Source organism: Lampetra fluviatilis, chromosome 4 (assembly GCF_964198595.1).
Source record: "Lampetra fluviatilis chromosome 4, kcLamFluv1.1, whole genome shotgun sequence".
In the NCBI taxonomy this organism is placed as follows: Eukaryota; Metazoa; Chordata; class Hyperoartia; order Petromyzontiformes; family Petromyzontidae; genus Lampetra; species Lampetra fluviatilis.
Window position 1 is genome coordinate 7,258,591 of NC_136278.1, and position 26,534 is coordinate 7,285,124.

Genomic DNA, 26,534 nt, shown 5'->3' on the forward strand with positions numbered 1-26,534 from the left:
GCGCATTGCGGCCGTGCGCGATTTTCAAACTCGGATCCGTTCCGTCGTCTGGTAAAGGAGACTTTAAACACTTTTACATTCACGAATTGTATCACAAATAAGACTTTACGATAGCTCATATGCTCACACGTTACTTAGTAATCGCGTCGTCCGTGACGGGGATAAGCCTCGCGATGTTTGCTTCGTTAACTGTCGAGTGCGACTCGGCCGCCAGCCTAGACGAGGCCTAACATTGTGCTTGTGTGTGAGCGTCTCTCATCATTACTTCTTTGACATTTGTACTCGGGAATTTTAAAAGCGTATATCTTATTAGCGTGTTTTATTTCAAGTGGATATCCGCTCGCTAGTCTCTGCTTTGTTATTTCTCACAGTAATTGTGCCATATACGGATTCTGGGTAATACGGCCTTGCAATGGAAAAGTTAAATTCCTACAAATTTTTCTTCTTGGTTCTTTCGGTAAAGTCACGTAGAAGGGAAATAATAAAATAATGAAAAATAAAACATTATAAAATTGTATTATTTTCCTTCTACGTGACTTTACCGAAAGAACCAAGAAGATGAATCCCTGCAGTCACGAAAGCTTTAAATCGAAAAATCCCTACTCATTTTGTCTCTTAATTCACATTAGTGCTATTAGTTATGATCACACCCGACATCTCATTTAATATCCTGTTTTGTTTCAGGTAATGATCACACTAAGCCTGTGCTTTGTTGTTTTACAACGGTAGTTGCCTATGACCCAATGTGCCAGATCACGGAAGCTAAGCAAATTCGAGCATGTCTAGTTCTTGGATGGGCAACCACCATGCACAATAAGTTGATATCGGCTGCTGTGTAGCTACATTGTGGAGAGTATAGGGACAGTGCTGGAACATAATTTGCATTGTGCTATGCTCACGTCTGCCCCCCCTTGCCTCTCACTTACCAGCACCGGTCAGCGTGGTGACATTTGGTCTAATAGCCCCCATGACCTACAGTCCTACACGGTATAGGGAGGCCCTCATCCAGCAGTAGATTAACAAAAGGGTTGTGTGTCCAGTTTATTAGATATTCTATGAATTGACTTTCCCTGGAATAACAATGTGGAAAACCCACTCATTGTGTCGCATTATAATTAACGTGTGCTGTCGTTTTAATACCACTTAATAAATACGAGATTCATGTTTTTTAATTAGATTATATTACTAGGCTACGCTTTGTTTATAAAATAACTAGTTATAGGATAGATACATTATGGATCGACTTGGGCTTGCAATGGGATTGTCGAATATCCACCAATTTTGTTTACACTTCTTTTAATATTTGTGCTGTCATTATTGATTTCTGTAATAATACCATAGACAAGTTCTGAATTAGGTTCATCAACAGTCAGGCCTGTTATATATACGACAATATTATAAAATTTTACCGTTATGTGGAGAGACTTTATACCTGCTCTTTACTGTTTATTACAATCCTCCACATCGATGCGCAGTTCGTTTTTATACATCGTCGTAATATCAGCTGGCAATAATTACACTCCTATATAGTATTTATACAGGTGAGAGAGCCCATTGCTTTCCCACTAGCTGTGTCCATTGACACACAACGGGATTGTTGCGCACAGTAACCTGATTTTCGTTAAATGTATGTGTATAAAGACAAATTAATTTGTAACATGCAATGTATCTCATGAACTAACACTGGTGTTGCTGAACCTTTCAGGCTTTGCAGCCATGAGCTCTCCGCAGGTGCGCTACCGCAACCAGCTCTTAACACCGGGCAGCGGTGACATGTTCACCACTCCCCGGCGCTCCACGGGCTCTGGCATCCATGGAGCAACGACATCCGGCGGAGGAGTCTTCCTCTCGCCGGCCACGCACCGGCAGCAGAATGTCCCCGGCTGCGACGATGGATCGGTGGTCAACTCGCCCCTGTTCCTCGGCAGCAAGAAGAGTGATGCCGACGACCGCAAGGAGAGGCGCAAGTCCCGGGTGATAGAGCTGCAACAGAGGGGAGGGGTGAGCCCCATCTCGCCTATCATAGACCGGTAAATATTGGAGTAGACCTGAATATAAAAATACGTAGCTTTTGGATATACCAGCTAGACATCTGCATTATTAAGGTGGGTCATTGAACGAAAGAGGCAAGCAAATGCAGGTTGGAGTGCATTTTTTAATCAAATTATAATAAAAAGGAACATGTTTCTGAAGAAGTAAGTTTTCATCAGACATCTGAACAGCCATGATCATGTTTGCATCGGAACTTGGACTCTGACCAAGAACTTCAAACAAAACCTGAAAAGTCCCTAAAGAAATATTGTGTGCTGACTTGGGATCCATATCATGGCAGTACGGAGACTATAACGTGTTAAGTGCATCCTAATTCATTCGTAAAATATTAGCCAGTTTAAACTCACAATGTTTATACTTTATAATTCACAAATTAGCCAGGATTGTATTTTTATTGATCTAGTTGATATGTATAATAACCACATTAGGCTTTTATTATGGTAGGATTTTCCAGTTGCAATAACATAAGCAACTTCTAAATGTGATGTTGCATTGAAATATTCTGTCATTTTTATATCTGTTGTGCAGGCGCAGATCTCTCTTGACCTTGCCTGGTGGGATGACCAACACTCAGCTATCTGAGCATTATTCCACGTGCATCAAACTATCAACTGAAAATGTTAGTGTACAATGCACTGGTGTCCAGAATGTCTCTGAAATATTCAAGTATATATACTTTAGCTGATGATCAAATCGTCAGGAATTTGCCTGATCTCATTATATCTCAGAAGCTAAGCTGGGCTGAGCTTCTCTCGTGCTTAGATGGGTCACCATCTTGCGTAAAACAGGTGCTATAGGCTACATTTTGTCAGCAGTGGAGCAAAATATAATGGTCTCTTGTCCTATACTCCGTATATTTACCAATCTGCACTAACCAGCATGGTGACATTTAATCAAATAACCCCCACGACCCACACGGCATGGGGAGGCCCTCATCTAGTAGCAGATTTATAAAAGGACTATGTACGCAACAATTTAATGCACCCTATAATTGTACTTTCCCTTGACCATTCAATTCTAGACTTAATGTTTTTTATCTTGATATATTTACTTGATCTGTGGACACTTGCATATGTCCTATATGACATATGCAAGTGTGAGCTTACAAAATTAGAAAACGTGCAAGTGATTGTGATGAGATACACAACTGGCCTTGCTCCACCAGGCCATCATAAGTGGTCCGCAAAAATGTTTTAAGATACGATTTTTATCCACAAAACTTATTTTTTACTTGTACACAAATATCTCGGCCTCGCCGTGCGCTGCGTTGCACCGCTAGTCGAGTAGATAACCATGTGTTCAATAAACCCTCGGAGCCAGGATGACCGTCCAACTCCGATCGTCATTTATTGATTGTAACAGGTAAAACTGGTGAGAAAACACAGATACAGCATCTGTTATAATCCGGAAACACCCACACAATGAACACCACAGCATCAGAACATTGTCTTAGATAACAATAGATCCTGGAAGGACCAGGCCCCCACATTACCCCTGAACAACTAGACAAAGGCACAAGCTGGTGCGTTGCATACAGGCACATAGTGTATTCATCCCACTGCACCCCAAATGTACAGCATTACACTTAACACTAAACTGTGGATGAGATACTTCGTCATCACTCTCAGGATCGCAACATAGGCACAAGTCTGACTCGACCTACTAAATCACAAGTAACATCCACAATAAGGAAAGCCACAGGCTTCGTTACTAACTAGGCCTCGTATTTACTACAACAACTTAACGGCACCATAAAGGCATTTACATTGCTATAACGGTCATTCCAACATTACAACAGCATTTCCAATATTATAGGAATATAAACAACTTACAGATAATGCTTCTTAAGCTCCCACAATGGACAAGTGCGGCTGTGGTCTCACTGAGATGCGATGCGTGCCGCTATCTTGACTTATCTGTGTAATGGCTGACGCCCGCGTGGTACAGTGGAAATCTAACATCGTCACTTCCTGGTCACGTGACCAACATTAGCATAAAAAAACAGGAACTTCCTGTGAACGCACGCTCCACATCTGCCGTGAGGCAAGACAACAAACATTTTGAGAGTTGACTAGTCCACGGGTCCAGAAAATTTGGGAACCACTGCTGTAGAGGAACATGTTTGTGCGAGTTAGTACTGTATGATACCAAAGATTGCCATGAGATGGCGGTACTATGATACATGATCCACGATGAACATACCTTCCATTTTCTTTGGTTCTTTCGGCAAAGTAATATAGGTGAAAATATAATAAAATATTAGTTTTTTTTCTTTATCTATTGTGGACTTTAATTATTGGAAAAAGTAAACAAATGGAAGGTATACTAGATTTGAAGTTTTCGTGACTATAAGGATCCAGACTCTGGTTCTTTCGGTAAAGTCACGTAGGTGAAAGTAATAAAATACCTTCCATTTGTTTACTTTTTCCAATAATTAAAGTCCACAATAGTTAAAGTAAAATAAGTAGTGTTTCGTAAAATGTTTTCCAGAGTAATTGAATGCTAGATGGTTATATGATGTCCTCATTCTCGAACGTAACTTCATGGATTAATAAAATCTTGTTTAACTGACATCCCACATGCATTATAAGCATTATATATTGTAAAGTTATAATGATGAGAAGACTTATGGTAGGCTTGCTTTGAGTGAATTTTATTTGAAGAACTTTTAGTTTGCCAATTCATACTTAAAATACACAAAAACAAGTTGATGAAAATGTTAAATTCAATTACAAGCTTAAGAGAAGCTGATATCGTTATAATTGTCCTCGTAAAATTTTATATACTTTTGTAAAAATATATATATGATGGTAACTAACTTCCTGATCATCATGCGCAAATTCAATCATCATAGTCGTTGACTGCATTATGTTGCAATATTACACAATTGATGTCTGACTGTGCTTTGTATTTTTTTCTTCAGAAAATCACAACCAAGAATGCTTTTGGCCTGCATTTGATCGATTACATGGCCGACTTGTGTAAACAAAAAGGAACTGAAATGACCAACTTTCAGGTATACAATGGCATTTTATGGTCAACACTATATTCCAGCCGTATTTTTCTGTTGTCGGTGATGATTTTGGTATTGACTTGTTCACAGATATTGCTTTTGGAATTTAACCTACTCTGAAGTTCTGCATTTTACATATTTCCATTGACACCAAAAACTTCCGTATGTGCCATTGCAGATGGCAGCAGGGACATTGGATGCCAGCACCAAAATTTACGCAGTGCGAGTAGATTCCGTGCACGCCGATGCTTACAAGATGCTGGGAGATATTGCTGGAAATTCTCAAACCTCAAATGAGCAGCAAGCAGGTGAACTCCCATGTCATAATCCCCATTGTTAAGGTGTTGGATGTGCATAGGGAAATGTGTCACTTTCGATAAAATCATTTCTAAACTTGTGTAAAGTGAAATGCTTACTAGTCAATGTGTACTGTATATTTGCCTCTGAACAAATTAATGTGAAGTTATGCAGGGTTGAATCGGGGTAGTGTTTTGATGGTTGATCACCTTGCCTAACCACAGGTGTTTTAGGCATTATGGGCTGCAGAGGGAAATGAAGCAACATCTCATTTTTATACTCTAATTTTATGATTTCTTCAACATCCCACACTGACCAGTGGGAAAATTATGATCAAATAACTCCCACCAACCACAGCCTAGGGAGGCCTTCATTCAGCAACAGGCAGAAAAAAGGGAATTTTGCTCCAGTACATTGCAAAGGATATTCGTAGTCTGATTTGTTTAATTGTACTTTTACTTTGATAGTGTTTATTAATCTTGTACTTCTAGATTTGAAGCTTTCGTGACTGCAAGGAATCATATTCTTAGGTTTTTTCGGTAAAGTCACGTAGGTAAAACATCAAAATTAATGAAAATAAAATAAAACAAAAATCACGACGTTTCGGAGGCAACACAAGTCTCCGTCATCAGGTGGGACCGTCACAGCCGAATTAGCTGCATCAAGTGAGGCAATGATTCAAGAAGTAATCCCTTATAAGCAAGTTGAAGGGGGGAGGAGAGGGGGGGGAGCTCATCAGAATGTGGTAGCCAATGAAAAAACAATGGACTACGGCTTGGACGAGGTTGCTGCTGTACACGCCAACACAATGGACAGAGAGGGGGGAGGAGAGGTCTGATACACATGATAGACAAAAGAACGAAAATGCCCATGTTTATACCAATGCTGGCTGAACAATGAAGAGAGCACTGCCAAAAAATAACTTGGGATGTTAACACTCGGTAAAGTAAAGTAAAATAGTGCCTGTCAGATAAGATGGTCCAAAAAAGTGTAATTAAGTCTTTTTTGCGTGGTTGATAACATCTTTCCAATGATTACTAAGTTTGTACCCATCATCACGGTTGAAATTATGTCTGTGTTTGTATATTTGTATGGCTTCGTGTACAAACCTTTGATGGTAGCCGGGAGGTTTGCAGAGAACCTTGGTCTCGGAAAAGACAATTTCATGAGAGCCCACCGAGTTGTAGCAATGATCGGCAACGGCAGAAGAATCAGTTCTGCCGTGTTTCAGATCTGACTTGTGCTCGCGGACACGATCAGAAACATGACGTTTCGTTTCTCCCATGTAGCAATCACCACAAATGCAACTCAATTTGTAGACTCCAGGATACTGTAAGTCAGGAACGACATCCTTCACAGATGGAATCAGATCACGGATTTTATGTACTGTACTGAATCGGACTTGGATCTTATGTTTGTTTAGAATTTTGGAGATCTTTTTGGTCACGCCTGCTATGTATGGTAACGTGATGGTTTTGGTCGGAGTTTCAAGTGGCTGTTTCTGTGTGGTGGGAGAGACAGCTTGGCGGATAGTACGGTCAGAGTATCCGTTCATCCTGAGGGCCCGATGTACATGTCTTAATTCACCGGTCAGGTGGTGTTTGTCAGAAATGCCATGGGCTCTGTCATCAAAACGCTATACCACAGAGCCCATGGCATTTCTGGCAAACACCACCTGACCGGTGAATTAAGACATGTACATCGGGCCCTCAGGATGAACGGATACTCTGACCGTACTATCCGCCAAGCTGTCTCTCCCACCACACAGAAACAGCCACTTGAAACTCCGACCAAAACCATCACGTTACCATACATAGCAGGCGTGACCAAAAAGATCTCCAAAATTCTAAACAAACATAAGATCCAAGTCCGATTCAGTACAGTACATAAAATCCGTGATCTGATTCCATCTGTGAAGGATGTCGTTCCTGACTTACAGTATCCTGGAGTCTACAAATTGAGTTGCATTTGTGGTGATTGCTACATTGGAGAAACGAAACGTCATGTTTCTGATCGTGTCCGCGAGCACAAGTCAGATCTGAAACACGGCAGAACTGATTCTTCTGCCGTTGCCGATCATTGCTACAACTCGGTGGGCTCTCATGAAATTGTCTTTTCCGAGACCAAGGTTCTCTGCAAACCTCCCGGCTACCATCAAAGGTTTGTACACGAAGCCATACAAATATACAAACACAGACATAATTTCAACCGTGATGATGGGTACAAACTTAGTAATCATTGGAAAGATGTTATCAACCACGCAAAAAAGACTTAATTACACTTTTTTGGACCATCTTATCTGACAGGCACTATTTTACTTTACTTTACCGAGTGTTAACATCTCCAGTTATTTTTTGGCAGTGCTCTCTTCATTGTTCAGCCAGCATTGGTATAAACATGGGCATTTTCGTTCTTTTGTCTATCATGTGTATCAGACCTCCCCTCCCCCCTCTCTGTCCATTGTGTTGGCGTGTACAGCAGCAACCTCGTCCAAGCCGTAGTCCATTGTTTTTTCATTGGCTACCACATTCTGATGAGCTCCCCCCCCCTCTCCCCCCCCCTTCAACTTGCTTATAAGGGATTACTTCTTGAATCATTGCCTCACTTGATGCAGCTAATTCGGCTGTGACGGTCCCACCTGATGACGGAGACTTGTGTTGCCTCCGAAACGTCGTGATTTTTGTTTTATTTTATTTTCATTAATTTTGATGTTTTACCTACACAGTGACTTTACCGAAAAAACCTAAGAATATAATCTTGTACTGTTTGTGTATGATTACAAATAGGACCATCTTGAGTTCATAAACTGTGTCTCCGTATAGGTGATGGAGAAGAAAACCCAGATAACGGAGTACAAAAAGGCAAGCAGAAGCCGAGGAAGAAGAATTCAGTGAAGAATATCGAAACGAATTTGGACAAAATCACAAACAGCAAATTTGATGGGGAGGAGCAGGTGGGATTACATATGCACACATACAAGTTTATATAGATGCACATATATTGCGCATTTGAGCACTGTTTGGACCATGGAATTGAGCCAACAAGTTTGCAACTACAATGAACTGTTGACCAGTGAGTGCTGGGTTATTGGACCAAGGTGTTGATGGTACATACTCATAATACATTTTAAGCTTAAATATTTTTTCAAATGCATCTTTAATGATAACACAAATGCATCACTCATTCTGTTAAAGTGGCAGTTGCTTAAAATTCTAAAAGTATATTCTCTGTTTTAGACATTTGGGTAATGGAAAACCCCAAGAGTTATGAGTACACAACCTTCTGTAAAATTTTAACGATTAGATTTCAAACGACAGGTACTGACTGAGGTCTTCTTTGCCCTACACCCTCTAATGTATTCTCCAGCTGCAAACACCATGTTTCGTGAATGATTGCTCCCGTTCCTCCGTGCTAAACTCATGTATCCCTCCTGCCCACCCCCACTTTTCAGTGTCAGCCATTGTTGAAGACTGGTACCTCGTACGACGAGTGTGGAACGATGGGCCTCCTCCTGAATAACCTCAAGTGTGCGGACTACAGCTGTAATCTTCTGTTCGACTGCGACCTGGTGCCGCTACGAGTAAACTCCAAGTACACGCCGCCCACCATTAGCACTCTCACCGACATCTCTGAGCTACGCGGTGCGTATATCGGTGCCACATAAATGTAATTTTACAGCATTGCAGACTTGCTCTATAACCAAATCGCATGGCATGAGCCCGATCTCAGTAGAGCTTGGAAGCTAAGCAAGGTTAAGGTGGGTAAAACGGGTATTACAGGTGGCGCTGTGGGGCGATGTTGTCAGCAGAGAGCAGTGCAGGTAAACCGATAGTACTTATTATACTACACTCCAGCGTCTGTGCTCCCTGCCGTCACCAATATGTATTGCTCCAGCATGGTAAATTATGGTCAAATAACCCACACGACCTGGATAGTGTAGGCAGGCCTTCATCCAGAAGTGGACTGACAACAGGGCTTCCATGTACATGCATGCATACTTGTTGGAGGCAAGATTAGAACAGAATTAAGGTTGAATTGATAGGCCTGTTATTAGAAATAATTGTTGTGTGTTTTCAAGTGAAAAATGAGTTTTGTGAATTCAAGAATGACTAATCGGCTGTTGGGAATTGTGCCTGTCCGGTCCTGCATAAGCGGACGAAATTGTGCGGTTTCTTTTGGATTTGTCCGATTCCTTCTGTGGCCATAGACAGCCACTATTATTACCGTCTGCGGTGCCAGGGTGTGCCTCATGGCATACAGTACATTCCAGGACTGGCCTTTTTGTCTAGGAGGGTCCACGTACACCCAGTTTCATGGAATACCATTTTTTATGAAATGTAACACCTTGAGAAACTTTTGATATGAATCATCTCATGATAAGTGTTCTGGGGTAATAACGCAACAACATATTCACCTATAATGTTTTACTGCTTTGTCTTCCATAACTAAGGACTGATTTTAAGAAAATTGTAAACCTTTTTTTTCCCATTTGTATATTTTAAATATTATCCATATGGACACTTAATTATCTCTTTCCTGCAGTATTTAGTACCTTAAAGTAGATGTGTTGTACACAGCCTGTTAAAGCAACCACCTAAAATACCCGGCATGTGATAATTCACCTTCTATCCTCCTGAAATTCCAAGCATTGTTATGATTCTGGATTTTAATTTATTCAAGAACCTTTGTTATTGCTGTTTTACTGACTTTTTTTATTGACCCTCTTATGTTATGTCTAATTTGTTCTATTAGCGTTGGTCAATATTGCATGCAATATCCAGTCTTTGTTTTTTATATAATAATTTTATCATGCTTTTTTCCTATTTGCGCTTTTGGTGTCATGTCTAACAACATGGCACTGTACTTTTGCATACCAGTGTATCACCCTGTTATAAAATGTCCCACAGAAGGTGGCATCACAAAAATACTTGAGCTCCCTTTAAGTGACCTCTAATGCGCACTATACTTACTGTGTTTCCTGCTATCGAGATGTTTGGTGGAGGCAAGATTATTTATTTTATATTTGTCGAAGTTAAGTGAAAAATGTAATCTTATGTCATTTTTATGCACTCCGGGCTGAGCCCATTAACCAACTACATTTATACTTTTGGTTCTATCGGTAAAGTCACGTGACTTTACCGAAAGAACCAAAGAGTATGGATTTCTGCAGTCACGAAAGCTTCAAATCAAGATTAAGCTTCATTTAATTACAGATGGCTGCCCAGATTCAAAATTACAATCACAAGTGTCAGCTCTGCTGTGACCAATGAGCTATCCACTCACCACCAATAATCTATTCTTACATGCACTCTTTGATGCACATATTGTGAGCAATTGAATCGATTGCAATGGATGAGTCAATTGTTATGTGCCTCTTCAATCACAGTTCATAAGTATTACATTAAGCTGGACGTGTGCAGCTATAGTTAGTGTTGGTTCACTTAAACGTAATGCTCAATAGTGTTAAGTTGATAATAAGCAGTTAATCATTATTTGAAATGTCTTGTTGATCACTTGTATTGCCCATTGCAAAAACAGGGCTGTTTTTTTATGAAACAGTCATCGACCATAAAATGTGCCGCTGGCAAAGGTGTCTAATACAGTTAATGTAATTCAAATCAGTCATACATCTAGAAGGGGGACCACATATTTTGAAATTCTGTCTGCAGCGTGTACTTGTTTTAGCAAGTTGAAACATTTTTGGAATTTTACCTACTCTGAATTGAACCAGCAATACATATTTTGTCGTACAAATGCATTTATGTTACCCATACAGTGTTTGGATTTAAATGGTGACCTTTTGAAGGGGTGGCTTCTTTCCTAATTTTAACTAGTGCTTTACATTACAGGAATTCTGCAGCAGTCTTCATTTGAGGAGAAGATGATTTGTCCTTCCATGGCCTCTTTCTTGTTCAATCAGGGTGATAACGATTCTTCAAAACTGGTACGTGCTTGCTGTTAAGAGTAATTTCTCAAAACCCTGACCCTGGTGGTAATCAGCTGGGCCTTTCATCTCTGATTCATGTAGATGTGTTTATGCTTTATATGACATCACATGACATCACATGAAGTCAGCTTGTGACCACCCTTGAGACATTGATGTTGGAGGTTTCTCCAGAATAAAATAGTAATTTTATTGTTTTCTCACGATGTAAGTTTATAATTTATTCATCAAGGAAGGTTTAACTGTAATCTTTTTAGAGTTATATAAATCTGTGTTCCACCAACCCTTGTCTCCAAAGTACAGGCTTATAGGCATGCCCCAGCATGCTGACTAATACAATGGGTCATTTAAAATACCCAGATATTACTTATGTTGTATTTTTGTTAAAATATTGATATGCTACAGTACATTACTGCTTTAATCAAAATTAACATCTGCAGCTCTTTGATAAGGGTGAGGTGTTTCATAACCCTTCAGCTCAGCCTTGTGGTCACGTGGATTTTTCACCGGGTCCTCCGGTTTCTCCCTCCACATTTAGAAACATGCGCTTCGAGTATTTGGCTGCTATAAACTTCTACATGATAAGCCACTTTGTTGAGCTATCATTTGGCCAGGTTGCTTTTGAAAAATAGCTACATAGCTCAGTGGACCTTACCTGGTAAAATAAAAAATAATTCAGTTTAGTTTTCTGGGAAGTGTCGCTTACGCGTGTGGTTTCACGCAGGATGCCATGGCCATGCTAGAGAAGCTCAAAGGTGGCCGTCTGGCCTTTGATATGGATGCGGAGCCTCAACCCCTAGAAGATGACTACGAAGATGACGACAACGATGGCGGCGGTGACTTCGGGGTCATGGGAGACGATTTCAATGGTGACAACGGCGAGGGCGGGACGATCAACGAATTCAGGACCGGTTGCGTTGCCGTGGCTGGGAAGAGGTGTGAAACACCGAACCGTCGCGACCACACAACAGCAGGAGAGACCACCACATTCCTGTGTTATTACCGAGAATGGGAGAACATAGTCACTTGGACAAAAACATTAGGGCTTTAGTTCTTAAAATCCCAGTCATTTGAACAATTTTCATAATTCTGGGTCACGATTTGTTATGGTCTTTCCTGTGTCATTTGTACTCCCCATCTCTGCTGTCTGTTTTGTCTTGTTTGTACTTTGTGATCCTACTTATACTCTAATTTGTATTGTTTGATTTGTCCTTTTTTTGCCGTCTCATAATATCTCAATCTGTCTTGATTGTGCTGATCATGAGAAATAAAAAAATTGGACGAATTGGACATAATTTATACATACTCATTTTAGTTGATCTAATTGTGTGAATAGTAGAGGTTTTTTGGTTAGATCGCATAAATATATGTGTCGTTAAAACCCACCACCACCCGACACAGCCAATTATAAGGGTTGCACGTAAACAACATGCCAATTCGTCACTCGTACAGCACATCGGTGTGTTGGAGAGCCAAGCCACAACATTTACAATCTGAGTTTGACGTTTCGTCAGTAATTACAACTAGCTTCATCAATTACTTCATGTAATGGTGAGCAACACTTGTTTGGAAGTCACAAGTGATTATGGTTCTCGGACTGTGTTAAACATTTGGCTCCTAAGGTCTTTAGTTAAAGGACCGATTGCAGGTTTTTAGTGGGGAAAAAACAACTGTCATTGATTTCACTGATGGTCGTCAGTCTAATTTTATTTAAGTATTGAATATCCGCTTACGTTTTCATTTGAGAGTAATGCTTAGCTGTATTTTGCAGCAATGCTGTCATGAGGATTGAGAATGCTGGCATTGAGACAATGCGGGGACAGCTGTCTCTCCAGCCCAGCGAATACTCTTACTTTGATCCCAAGTTACTGTCAACCTGGGCAGGCCCTGACCATTGGAGGCTTAAGCCCAGATGTAAAGGTGAGTGGCCATGTGTAATATTCTAATGAGTGAATCACTGATTTGTTTTGGCAAAAACAACGCTCCACTTGCATCTGATGGCCTCAACTGTGGTTACTTTTTCTGTAATAGTAGTGCATCTCTTCCATATTCTACACGTCCCATTATTGTCAAAGTAGATGTTCTTGTGTATTTATGTATATATTTTTTCTTCTTGGTTCTTTCGGTAAAGTCACGTAGAAGGGAAATAATAAAATAATAAAAATTAAACATAATAAAATAATTCTCACGACGTTTCGGCCACAACGCAAGCAGCCGTCCTCAGGTGAAGAACAGGTCTTCTGCTTGCGTTGTAGCCGAAACGTCGTGAGAATTATTTTATTATGTTTAATTTTTATTATTTTATTATTTCCCTTCTACGTGACTTTACCGAAAGAACTAAGAAGATGAATATCTGCAGTCACGAAAGCTTTAAATCGAAATTTATGTATATATTATCTGTTAATATTGATTCTGCAATTTTCTAGAGGTTGAACCAATTAATGAGTGGGAAAATTGGTAGTTTGGGGAATTATGTGTGTATAGTTTTTACAAAATGTATTCATAGTAGACTGCAAAAGTCGTTGTATATGTAAAAATTGAGGGCTCCTTTCTGACCAAGTAACTTTAAACAATATATGGAGTGACATGCATTTCAAAATATTGAATGATTGTGTTGTGCACATATACTGTACACCGAAGGATGGGATTGTCGAGTTTTAACTTAATTGTTGCGGTGATATTTGCGTGGGCTTTTTAATGTCACGTGTGTTTTTTTGTCCGTTACAGTTTCTTTATTGACTGACAAAGATGTAACTAAAACACTTAAAGTGAAGAAGATGTTCGATCTCGACTTTGACCAAGAAATCAATTTGAATGAATTCAAGCAGTCAAAGGTTTGTGTGCAGTTTTATTGTTAGATTTTATTTTACAGTGCTTTGTATTAAACGAAACTTTGTTAAACATGTGTTTTTTAGTGGTTCAAAGTAAATACACAGTTTTTGCTTTTCTATATGTTTTCTTTGCAGACAAATAGAGAAGAGTGTGTATATTGGATTTTTTTTAGTTAATGGAAGTTTGTAGTTATACAATGCAATGTTCATATTTAAAGCTACATAAAAGCTTTCAACTGATCTATTATCAAAGCCCGGCATTCTGGTTGTCCCTAAACTAAATTATTCGAGCCTCCTGAACCAGTATGATCAATTCAATTATTGTTCCATCAATTATTGTTTCAACCATTATCCATAAATACATAATATCCATCTATTGAGCATTTCTATTATAAAAGCCCAGCATTCCGTTTGTCCGGCAACACATTATAAGAGCGTTTCAGGAGGCTTGAATAAAAAAATTATCCAACAGGTTTACAACAATTGTCAACCCCCCCCCCAAAAAATGTTCACCCCCACCCCCAAAAAACGAAATTTATTTTGCAGGCATATATGCCGACACACCCTACATACAATAGTCAGAAGTATCTGCAAGAGAACATCAGTGGGGGGCGATGGGCGAGGCGAGAAGTGCCAAGAAGCCCTCTGCAGGAGCTAGAATAAGTCGGCCACAAGCCGCCGAAATTCTAGTGTTTTACAAATGTGCATAAATGATGCACCAGTAAACAATGTAACCAAATAATTTAAGGTTACTGCCCTTGATAAAATATACTTGTGATGTATGTGCAGATCGGTAGCGTATCGGTTAGCGTGCTACGCTATGAACCTAGCGATTATCTGAACCGATCCTGGGCCTCCCCTAAGTCGACTTGGCCTCAAATAAGTACCTGGTGCGATGTGTAAACACCGTCACTAAGGAGACAAAGGCGGCCGGGCGTGGTGTTGGCCACCCACCCCCTCATGTGCCATGCCGGCCTTCATAGGTGCTCGCTTAACAGCACTTGCCCCTACAGTCTGTTAAGGCTAGATGGGGGATCTTTGTACATTGCAGGCAGCTACAACCATCACAAAGACAACTGTGGAAAAATACAACAGGAAATCAACGACCCTTCCGGATGACTTTCACTACGACCCGGAAAACCTTATCCGTGCGTTCCTCAGACCTTCGCTCAAGGTGAGTGTCCCACCTTTATCCAATAATCATAGTTCAATGATGATAGGTCACTGGGGTAGTTAAGAGTATTGTACTTGCATTCTCCTTCACCTTTGCATCAATCATCATTACGGTCATAAAATAAATTCGCCCATGGTTGATACATTCCTCACAGTCTTGTGAATGAGTTGTTCCATTCCCGCGTGTCGCGCATCACAAACGGTTGTTCTGTTGCTGCAGCTGATGCGGGTCGTCCGAGCCGACATGGGCAGCAATCATGACGACGGCATCGCTGCGTACAACTATGATAATGCTAACGACGCCGCCAATTACTGCCCCGCGCTGCCGGTAAGTCACGGTTTACGCTTGGTGGGAGGCGGGTCCTTGAATGGCCAGCAGGTGGTGACTTCGATGTGAGAGGATTTACAGGCAAACTTCATCAATCGCACATCTCCACTTTTGTCATTAATATCTGTCGACCGATTCCTAGTCTAAGTTAAGCATCTAATTATGGCATGTACATAATTACAGGTTTCTCAATTAAAATAACCAAACACGTGTGACAATTTATTTCAAACAGTGCTGTTAATACAGAAGTACAAATGGCAGTAAATGAAATGTGTCCATTGTAAGAAGCTTATGTGCTCGCGCTAATGTACACGTGTTGTGTTCAGGCTGCTGATGACGACGACGATGACGATGCGGGACCTGCATTCGAGCCTGGACAATTTAACACCACAGACCAGACCCAGAACTTCAGCCAGACCATGTGCTTATACTCAGACTCCATGAACAACAACGCCACCCTCTACGGAGGAGACAATCTTGTTGCCGAGCCTCACAAGGTTAGAGTCTGCAGTCTCCTCCCTTGGGTGTCCAACTTTACATTAATGTCCACAACTAATGCCAGATTCCCACTGTGGCAGACCCCTGTAACAACACTATTGTTTTCTAGTGGGCAGCATTTATGGATACATGAACATTGTCTATAAGAGAACATATAGGCTATGCCCAATAAATATCTATTTCTGTTTGATAACTTTTTATGTTTTAACTTTACTGCAAAACCCCTAAACCAGTCACTACTAAACTACCATACAGTGTATGAGTACCACTACCCAGATCTTTATGATTCTTAGACAAGATTTGCACTCAAACTTTTCATAAAGCATTTTTAATATGGTTAAATACACTTTGTTGCCTATCTGCGAGATGTAACATGTGCGTTAGCAATGTATCCATGTGTGTTTGCTTGTTACTAAGCACAAATTTGATTGTCCTGTTGAGTCTCCTAACAAAAGGAAGGCTTCCATTAAAAAACACTGGCTTTCTGAACTTGCTTTAATGAGCACGTTTGTTTGTGTGTGACGGACCTGGGCAGGTTAACAAGATTCTGCTTGATTATGCGAAAACGGCAAAGAAAATGGACGTCAAGAGGCTGAAGCAGAACATTTGGAATATGCTGACGATGCAGGAGGGAGACAAGGTATGAACAACCTTTAATGCAATGGTACCTGGATTATATAGCGCAAAGAGGTGCCACATTCAAATATTTTAATAACGCGGCTGTAATACTAGAAAACCCCACTGCTAATAAAGTATCGCTTTTGGTGATGTGATTAGCACACTGCACAATACACCTGGCAACATACGTTTGAATCTCAGCCACGACTATTTGATATTACTCACCGTTATTGGTGAGTAATATCTCTACCCGTTGTCGGCACCCGCTGCATCATCCTACACTGACCAGCGTCGTGAAGTATGATCAAACCATATCCCAAGGTGTGTTGGGGGAGATCTTCATCCAGTCGTGGATTGTCAAAGGGATGTAACTTATTTATACACTTTTAAACTGCTATATATTTACTGTATCCCTGTCAAACCAGTCCTGTGACTTAGTCTGTTAGGCGCTTGAAGGTGAAAGATACTGCAATGTGTGTGTGTTATGGAAGATGTGTTGATGGGTTGGTGGGGGTACAGACAGATGACAAGCCATGGGGGGTGGCTGTCTCATGTGTCTGGCTGGTGTGCCCGAGCGCAGGTTGTTATGTCCAGGTGCTGAGCCTCCTGAAGAATAAGACCCTCCCTTGAGCACTGACTTGCTCACATCCCTAGGGACATACGCCTGAACTATCAAATATTGATGAAAGTGTTTGATGTCTTTTTATATATATTTAAAACATTGGGGCATACCTGATTTTTTTTACATACTTTATTATGTTTACCCTTATAAAAAATGTTTCTCGACATATTTTGGTGTGTGTACCTATCTTAGCAGACGTCTACAACATTTTTATTTTTGCATTGTTCCCACTCATCTGGTGTTCTGCCTTGGTGATTTCCTTTCTCCACTCAATCCTGTCCACGTGAACTCCACAGTCCTTCATGTCCTGATTCACCACTTGGAACCCACCTATTTCTAGGCCTCCCTCTCAGTCTCCACCTTGAGTCTTCCATGTTCATCACATCTTTCCGATGTGGTTTCCTTGTCGTATTATGGTATGTCCTACTCATCTGAGTAAATTTAATTTAAGCTTGTCCGAGATGGAGGTTACCACTCATCTATGCATTTTTGAGCCGGTGAAGTATTGTAATCCCCGAGATCCATCTGGTCATCTTTGATTTCTGTGGAGCACATCTGTTCTGCTGTGGTTTTTAGCCTAACGTTCAGACCCTATGTTAATACTGGTCTTATCACTTTTATATACTCTCCGCTCATCCAAATGAGAGTCGTCTCACAAAACTCCACCTATTTATCTGTAGTACTGCCTTGCCTTTGGACCCTTGCTTTGATTTATTTATTCACACATATCTCTGTATCTCTTTGTCACTTCATCTGTAGATTTGTGTCTCTAAATTTGTTTGAAAATTAACTTCGGCCTTATAGAAGGGGATCAATTAAAGAGCTGACTACCGTTTATTTAATTACACTAATTTAGCTCTGCTGTGTAGTAAATACACGTGGAGATGTTTACATCCGAGTATGGATTGGTCGTCATTGCAGGAAAGTTCACAACATTAGGCGTGATTTGTTTTCGTTGAATTTTTATACTTTTAACTTTATACTCGCAATGGGCTTTATTTATTTGTGGATCCTCAGAAGCTTGGTATTTTGTCAAGATTTTTGTATACGTTAAATTATCAGCTGCTTGAGAGATTACCAGTTTAAACCAAACTGAATAGAAGTATCCCTAACAGCCTCATCGCCTCCCTACTTGCTATTGTGTACGAGGTATTTTCTGAGACTTGTTGGCATTTGGTTTCCAGGCCAATGTATTTAGATTGTCCGTTAGACTTGGCAGTGCAAAACAGCGTAAGACGAGCTGAAGGGAGCGGCCCATGCCAGAGTACATACGACACGTTTTAACAAAATGCACGATGTCCCCGTGTCGTCCCATCATGGAAAAGTCATCGACAGCAAAGTTTAGCCTACCCTGGACAGTTTTAATCAACATGCTTTATTCTTGTTTTGTGAATGTAGAAGCAGCGTTTTAAAATGTGTTTCACCAAAAGTAAAATAAATTAAATATTGCGTTTATCACAATACTTGGGTTTAAATAATTATTTTCCCGACCGTAAATCCAGTGCTTTGTAAGGCAAGAATTTGTCAGTCATGTAAATGTATTCCCTGTGCTGTGATGTGGCCAGGAGATGGCAGTGCAGCAAATTGACTTTCATCTATTTGTATGGAGCTTTGAGTGTTATTCCCTTTGTAGGTATGGTATTTCTCTGGGATACTCTGATTTACTCCCACACGAAACAATTAATGGCATTGTAATTGGCCAACTCTCCTTAAAAAAGTTGATATATAATTCGTTTGTGTGGTGTGTTTTGTTGTATATTATGCAGCTGGCAAAACATTTCCTAACTCAACTGGCGCTGTGCTTGATTCCCCTACTCTAACCCACCTTGGCATTTTACCAATAGTTTTACAGTTTATTGGTTTCAAGGCAAGCTTATATTAAAGGCAAGGGCGATACATGTCTTTGTCTCACCATTAATGCCATTGCGTTTCATTCATAACCTGTGTAGATTAGTAGGCAAGTTCAAGATTTGCTTTGCATGGAAAAAAAACTTCCCCAACAGCTGCGCTTAAAAGCTTTAATAGTTACCGCAGTGCACATTTACAATTTAAAAACACCCAGATCAGGGGAGACTGCATTCCTCTAACACGTTGTTATTCTGCCTTGGTGCTTCATGAAGTTTTGTCTTTGTGTGGGTTTTTATATTGTATGCAGCCATGCTTTGTGCAAATACAAATGTACAGCTATAAATAAGAGTTCAACAGTGCATTACGTCTTCAGTGTGGGAACAGAAGCAGCGTTTGTGCTCTCTTTTATTGAATTAGTTTTCAAGGAGGACTTTTTGCAGAATTGCTGGTGGGGGCTGGGTCTTTTTTTTTGTTACCCTGTAAGCAGAACAAAGAGTGGACTCTCATGGGCGCTTTTTCTTTGCCAGTGAAGATGGCTCCCCGAGTCATTAGGATGGTCAGGATGATGATAACCTGTCGAACTTGAACCGTTTCAATCTACCCTTGGACAGGAAAAAATAAACAATGCTTGCTTTATCTGACTGAGCTTGGCTGCAGTAGACAATTGATGTCAACCTGTGGCTTTTGAGAAAAAAATGGTTCCATCCAGCTGGGCTGGATCGTGTTTACATCCAATACAGAGAGACAAGCCATCATTCAAAAACACGGTGTGGCGAAAGCACGTGGTTTATTGTTTTCCAACACCACCAATGAAAACGTTCTCAACCTCACTTGGAAAGGGGACGGTTTAAAGAAGGGAACTTAAAATAAATATATAAAATCCCAGGGATTCAAATGTTCATAGAGAAGCTGTTGGTTATGGGGAGGGGGGTGAGGGGTGGTGCGGTCGGGAGCCTTCTGCTGATTAACCATACCCAGTGAGACGGAACGTTGTTATTTGCCTTAGGTTTAATGGAAGAGGATATGGCATGTTATCTGAGGCCTGTTGCAACTCGTCGATGGAGAGAGCCTTGAGGTTTTCGTGAAACTCTTTTAAACTTTGTAAATTTTCAGTAATGGCAATACTGTACTGTACTCAACTCGCACAGTATCCCAACCACAACAAAGTCATTGGGTTAACGATGCAGTAATGATTGATGCGTCCAGCCCTCTCATTGCCCCAATATTAAAAATACAGCTTAATTTAATGCATACCTAGGAACATTACAAATGTTTTATAAACTGTTATAAACTTAACGTAAATATTGTGGTGGATTGCACAATTTTTATATTAAAGTTGTCAACATCATTTTTCATTGTGAGACTGAATACACGGGCTACAAACAATGCTACACCCAAGCCCACGGCCAAACCTCAGGCTGGCATGACTAAAACCACTTTTCATTTTTGGTTAGAACATAAATCACTTGTCATGAAGTTAGTCAATGATGGGGTACCTGTCTAAATGTTATGTGAATCTTACAAGCTGTTGCTATTATATCTACCATTCATGAGAAGGAATTCAACGTGTTATTTTACTTTGTCAAACACACATTACGGAAGTGGCTAAGGCTTTTTCATTACCTTCTTAAGTTGGCTATTTATAGAATTAGCAATATGAGATTGCAAATGGTCAGATCGAAATTTAAAGTTTGGTTCCTCAGTCAATGTGGCTTTTTATACCGATGTTTTCAAGCAGCATTTGTTTTAAGTATGCAAACCCTGGATTAGCAATATCAATTTATGAGTATCATCAGCAGATGACTTGGTCTCAGCAGACCCTGTTCTCTTTACTAAAATCCACCAAGACTGCAGAATACATTTAATATATTACCGTAATTTGTTTTCCATGCATCGGTGAATATTGTTGAAATCCCAGCCAAATAAATTAAAATGAAAACAACTAAATTAAAACAAATCACGGCGTTTCGAAGGCAACACAAGCCTCCGTCATCAGGTGGCTGCTCCAGCAAAATTACTGTAGCGTATGAGAGGCTTGTGTTGCCTTCGAAGCGTCGTGATTTGTTTTAATTTAGTTGTTTTAATTTATTTTATTTTGTTTTTTACCTACGTGACTTTACCGAAAAAAACAAAGAGTATGCATCCTTGCAGTCACGAAAACTTCAAATCTAGAACAAACTGTTTACCAATTTTTAGGTTTAGAAACTTTTTTTATCACTGGAAATGGTTTAAGATGTAGGATTTGCCTCCTTTTTCTATTAAATCATAAACAGCCTTGATATATTTACTGATGGATAAAAGCCTTCCTAAGCCTTCATACCTTCATCATGGAATGATGCCTGAATCATTGTGATATTCAAAAGAGATGATAAAACTGATGTTAAAAATTACAAACCTATTTTCCTTTTATTGCACATATATTTGTTACGTAAAGGAAATCAATATTTAGTTTATGATGACAAGTACATTAAAATGAATCTTTTATTTTTCAAGATGCCTCCTACAAAGTACGTTATAAACTTGATTAGAAGCTTTCGTGACTGCAGAAATTACTCTTTGGTTATTTCTATCATTTAATTAATTTTCTTTCTCCGTGACTTTACCGAAAGAACCAAAGTACGTTATGATTCATTTAAGGTCTTAATGTAAATGAATCATTAATTTGTTTTGTGATCCTGAAAATGTGAACATGGGCCAGCACACTACGTTATGTTCAGTGCCTCTCTTATTCATCCCCCTGGTGTCATCAGAAGTTGTGACGTTTTGCTATGACTCAACCCCAAGAGAGAGGTTTTCACAAACAAATCGCAGCTTGCGCACTCGCAGTGAGTGTGTCTATTCATTTGAGCTTCACATAGAGGTTGGATGCGATGTGTCGAGGTGGGGGTGGTCGAACGTTTTTCTGCAGTTAAAGGAGTTTGTCAAAACTTGCCCGAGTGCGGTGCATGTGGTCGACCCCACCTAAACCCCCTTGAGCTGTTTTCTGTGCCACTAACGCAACAGTCAGAAAGCCATTTCAGAAAGCCACGCGGAGCATTCCTGGAGGGGTTTTGTGGCTGCTTATGTCTGCAGCTCACGAAGACTGTGATTGTGACACCAGAGTCTGCACTTGTTGACTTGTAGATCTAGATAGGATCCATTGCTGTTGTTATGTGGCGCCAATCTCAAGTTATTCTCTCCCCATTCTTTACACTGAAGTACATGTGTGTCTTGATATTTGTTTTATTCAAATGCAAGAGAAAATGTGCCATTTGAACATTGTGGTCCGACTGCTACACATTGTGTGTGTATGTATATAATGCTACAAAATGGGGAGCAGTGGCTTAGTGGTTAACGCACTGCGCTATAAATTCTGACAACAACAAAAATTTGTGGCGAATGATATTGGGAACGGTTCCAGGATTCTCCATAATTGAACTCAGCTGTGAATGTATACACGGTGTGTTGTGTAAAATTTGCACTGGAAAACAAATGGTTGGCCAGGTATGCCATTCCATCCTTAATAATTATAAGTGCTCGAGAACAACGTTTAAACCAATAGTCTCTTAACGGCTATGTTAGGGATATTTTGATGTTTTATAATGTGTTTTATGTATATTATTTAGTGTATGGAAGACTGGCCAAATGTATGAAGTCCCAGTAACTGCAGTTCAGTTAAGGCTCATAAACACATTCCTACGGAGGGAGCTTGTAGGAACGTTGGGTTGCTCGGGCAATGGCCAGGGTCAACGGCAGCGTGGTGTATTCCGCAAATATGCCCGACTGTGAGGGCGGGCACAAGCCGGCGTGAGTAGGTTAAACGTTGAGTTTTATAAGGGCACCACGGGGTGACCAGCCCCTCCCCACCGAGCCCCTCCCCACCCAGCCCCTCCCTGCACGACGGACACAATACTGTAATCCCCTGTGGGCTGGTGTAACCAGGAGGTTCCTACCAGTAAAATCTACATTATACAAAACACCAGCAGTTCAAAATGTTTAAATATAAAAACCGCAAATCAATTTGAATTAAAAAAATTAAATGTTTTTTGTAATCAATGTTTATATCTTTTTTAGAATAATGAAAATGAAGAAGCAAAAGTCTCCAAAGAAATTCTCTTTTCAGAAATGTACAAAGAACTACCTGCCAGGTGAGAATCAACGCACTTTTTCACAAATACATTCAATTGTCCATATAATGTCATATTTGTATAGTTACACTCTCAGTTATAACTGTTACTTACATCCTATAGTTATTCCCGTGGCTTGTGAAACTGCTCTGTATCATGATGTGTGGATATTGCTTCCCCAAGGTTACCCATCTCGATGTCTAAGAACCTGTCGGTGCCCATGGCGTTTGTCTGTCTCCTGCACCTGGCCAACGAGAAGGTACATGTTTTACACAGTACCAAACTTCATAATTCTGTTCATACGGCTATTAATTAGAAATTATAGGATGCAATTTCAACGATGAGTAAGGAAGGTAGGTCATCTTCTTGGTTCTTTCGGTAAAGTCACGTAGAAGGGAAATAATAAAAATAAAACATAATAAAATACAATTCTCACAATTTTATTTTTATTATTTCCCTTCTACGTGACTTTACCGAAAGAACCAAGAAGATGAATCCCTGCAGTCACGAAAGCTTTAAATCGAAGGTAGGTCACTGAGTATTTAGGACTGATGTATGTGTCTAGGGCCTTACACCAAATCACCCGCAATGCCCCAGGTAATTTGATCTCTGTTCTAAGCAGGGTTGAACCTGGATTGTGCTTTGATGGGTGATCACAATGCATGTCATGGTGGAGTATGATTATACTGGTAGGAACCTCCTGGTTACACCAGCCCACAGGGGATTATTGTGTCCGTCCGTCGTGCATCCAAAAATGGGAGGAGTGGGGCTGGGTAGAGAGGGGAGGGTGGGGAGGGGCTGGGTGGGGATGCGCTGGTCACCCCGTGGTGTCCTTATAAAACTCAACGTTTAACCTACTCACGCCGGCTTGTGCCCGCCCTCACAGTCGGGCATATTTGCGGAATACACCACGCCTCCGTTGACCCTGGCCATTGACCGAGCAACCCAACGTTCCTACCAGCTCCCTCCGCAGGAATGTGTTAGCCCCCGTCTAGGGGGGGGGGATAGTCCTGTGTACGTATTTCTCATGATGTTTTCTTTTTTCTCTCCAAAGAACCTGGTGATCTCTGGACAAGAAGACCTGATGGACCTGAAAATAAATCAGGACCTGAGCTAATAGCCGACGTACAACTATGTTACGTCTGCTTGTACAGTCTCCCAGCAATACTGTTCAATGCATTTCTATTGTAATACAGAATGTACATGGGGTCATCGTTTTTAAATCTCTATTACATGGTGGGCTTTAGGCAGAATTATTCTGAACAGCAAATATCTGTGTAATGTTCAACTTTTTAAGGTAAATGGCTATTGGAAGTATTTTTATAAGAAAAATCGCTAGTACTGTTTTTATATCAACAGAGAGAGAGAGTAAATTGTAATTGATTTTAACTATATACAGTCGTTAAAGTAGAAAATGTGAATACTTCAATGTAAATGGCAGGAATTAATTTTTTAATGTATTACCTGTTTTCACTAGTTTGAGTCGTATTCATTTTATTGTATTTGTTAATATATCCACCTTCGATCTATCACAACTTTCCAGGTGATGTCTCAAATGCTTTGGCACAAATATTTATCGGCGCCAGTGCACCCCGGATATCCAACCATGACATTGAAGGAAAATCGCTTACTCAGTGGGGGAGAAGTGACATGGCCTAGTGGTAGCTCGTTCACCACTTGTTGCAGTTCGAATCCGGCAGCTGCCCTAATTACTCCTGTGGGTATCATCAATACAAGTCGTCTGCTTCAGAGTTGACATTAAAGATCCCCCCCCCCCCCATCATTCGCAAGAGTAGACTATTGTGTACCTGCGTCTGGGTAAAAATTTGAAAAAAATCTAAACTTATCCACAACTTGCTCAATTAGGATTTTACATAGCAAATCATTGCCTCCTACTGGCAGACTAATTCCGGTCTTCAGGCAGGCCAGATGCCGAGTCACCCGCAGGGACAACTGCCACTAGGGGTGGCCTTTGAAATGTGTGAGATATGCTGTAAATCGCCATGAGATACCAAAGCGTATAGGGCATGAATGAATGAGCTTTATTACATACCCCATTTCAGTGTTCTTTTTCTCGTGCACTGAACTTGATTGGTCTGGCCTGCCTGTGGCTACTGGGGTCTTTGTTATGGTGATTACACAAGCAGCTTCACAATACTTTAGCTTGTCTTAAATCGTGTGAAAAGTTATCCTTTGGTTGTAGAGGCTGGAAACGTACATGGTCTGGTGTGGCACTGCGCCAATGCTTGCTGCCTGCCATACTGTCCCAGGGTCGAATTCCTCCTGCTTTTTGTTGAAGCCTGCATTCAATTACACCTTCATGTGGTATCTGTGTAGAATTGCCAGTCTCAATAGTGCCTTGTGCCAAGAGAGCAATATTTTTTAAGTTAAATATATAGCCTTGTATTTATAGACCGCTGTGATAGGTGCAAGATTGGAGGGTTTCTTTTTATAAAAATGGATTGAATAATTGCATGCTCACAAGTAGACATTTCAATGCATTTTTCTTCATATTTTCCTTCTGCTCTTTCCCACCAACACAGCTCCAACATCACAGGTAGCTAGGTTTGTGACTATAAAGTAAACTTTTATCCAAGTGGACCTGGGGCTGGGGTCTCATGTCAATGTTTTATTTGACCACTTTTTTTGTAATAAAATTAGTGCGAATATGAAAGTTCTTGATCCTTGAGTCCTCCTGAGTTTAGTAACGCTGTGGTTGCAAGTTATATGCAGTCATGTCAACCAATGACTTTCTGAAGTGGACGATTGTGCATAATTTGTTTACATGGAGGGCTGAAAGATCAAAGCACTAGAAATGGATGGCCTACGGTATTTATATTCTTAGGTTTTTTCGGTAAAGTCACCTAGGTAAAAAATTAATAAAAATAAAATAAAAATCATGACGTTTCGGACGCAACACAAGCTTCCGTCTTCAGGTGGAACTGTCACAGCACGATAGCTGTATCAAGTGAGATACAGCTATCAAGTGAGATACAGCTATCGTGCTGTGACGGTTCCACCTGAAGACGGAAGCTTGTGTTGCCTTCGAAACGTCGTGATTTTAATTTTACTTTTATTAATTTTTTACCTACGTGACTTTACCGAAAAAACCTAAGAATATGAATCCTTGCAGTCACGAAAGCTTCAAATCTAGAACTACGGTATTTATTTACATGGGAACTATCAGAAAGTTTTGAATGGCAA

General features: G+C 40.4%; 1 protein-coding gene across 1 annotated transcript; it reads left to right on the forward strand.

The window, feature by feature from the left end:
- Window positions 1-25,806, forward strand: NCAPH (non-SMC condensin I complex subunit H). The gene is made up of 18 exons (XM_078855482.1): window positions 1-51; window positions 1,706-2,030; window positions 2,581-2,671; window positions 4,976-5,068; window positions 5,244-5,373; window positions 8,185-8,315; window positions 8,814-9,003; window positions 11,212-11,306; window positions 12,031-12,242; window positions 13,078-13,226; window positions 14,034-14,140; window positions 15,189-15,311; window positions 15,531-15,638; window positions 15,965-16,135; window positions 16,672-16,776; window positions 23,278-23,351; window positions 23,514-23,589; window positions 24,385-25,806. The coding sequence occupies exons 2-18, from the start codon at window positions 1,717-1,719 to the stop codon at window positions 24,445-24,447; spliced, it is 2,232 nt and encodes a 743-aa protein (XP_078711608.1). The 5' UTR covers window positions 1-51; window positions 1,706-1,716; the 3' UTR covers window positions 24,448-25,806.
- Window positions 25,807-26,534: the final 728 nt, after the last annotated feature.

Coding starts and splice junctions, on each gene's coding strand:
- NCAPH (XM_078855482.1), top strand. CDS start 1,717: ATGAGCTCTCCGCAGGTGCGCTACCGCAACCAGCTCTTAACACCGGGC. Junction 5,069..5,243: donor CTGAAATGACCAACTTTCAG/GTATACAATGGC, acceptor GTGCCATTGCAG/ATGGCAGCAGGGACATTGGA. Junction 15,639..15,964: donor ATTACTGCCCCGCGCTGCCG/GTAAGTCACGGT, acceptor TGTTGTGTTCAG/GCTGCTGATGACGACGACGA.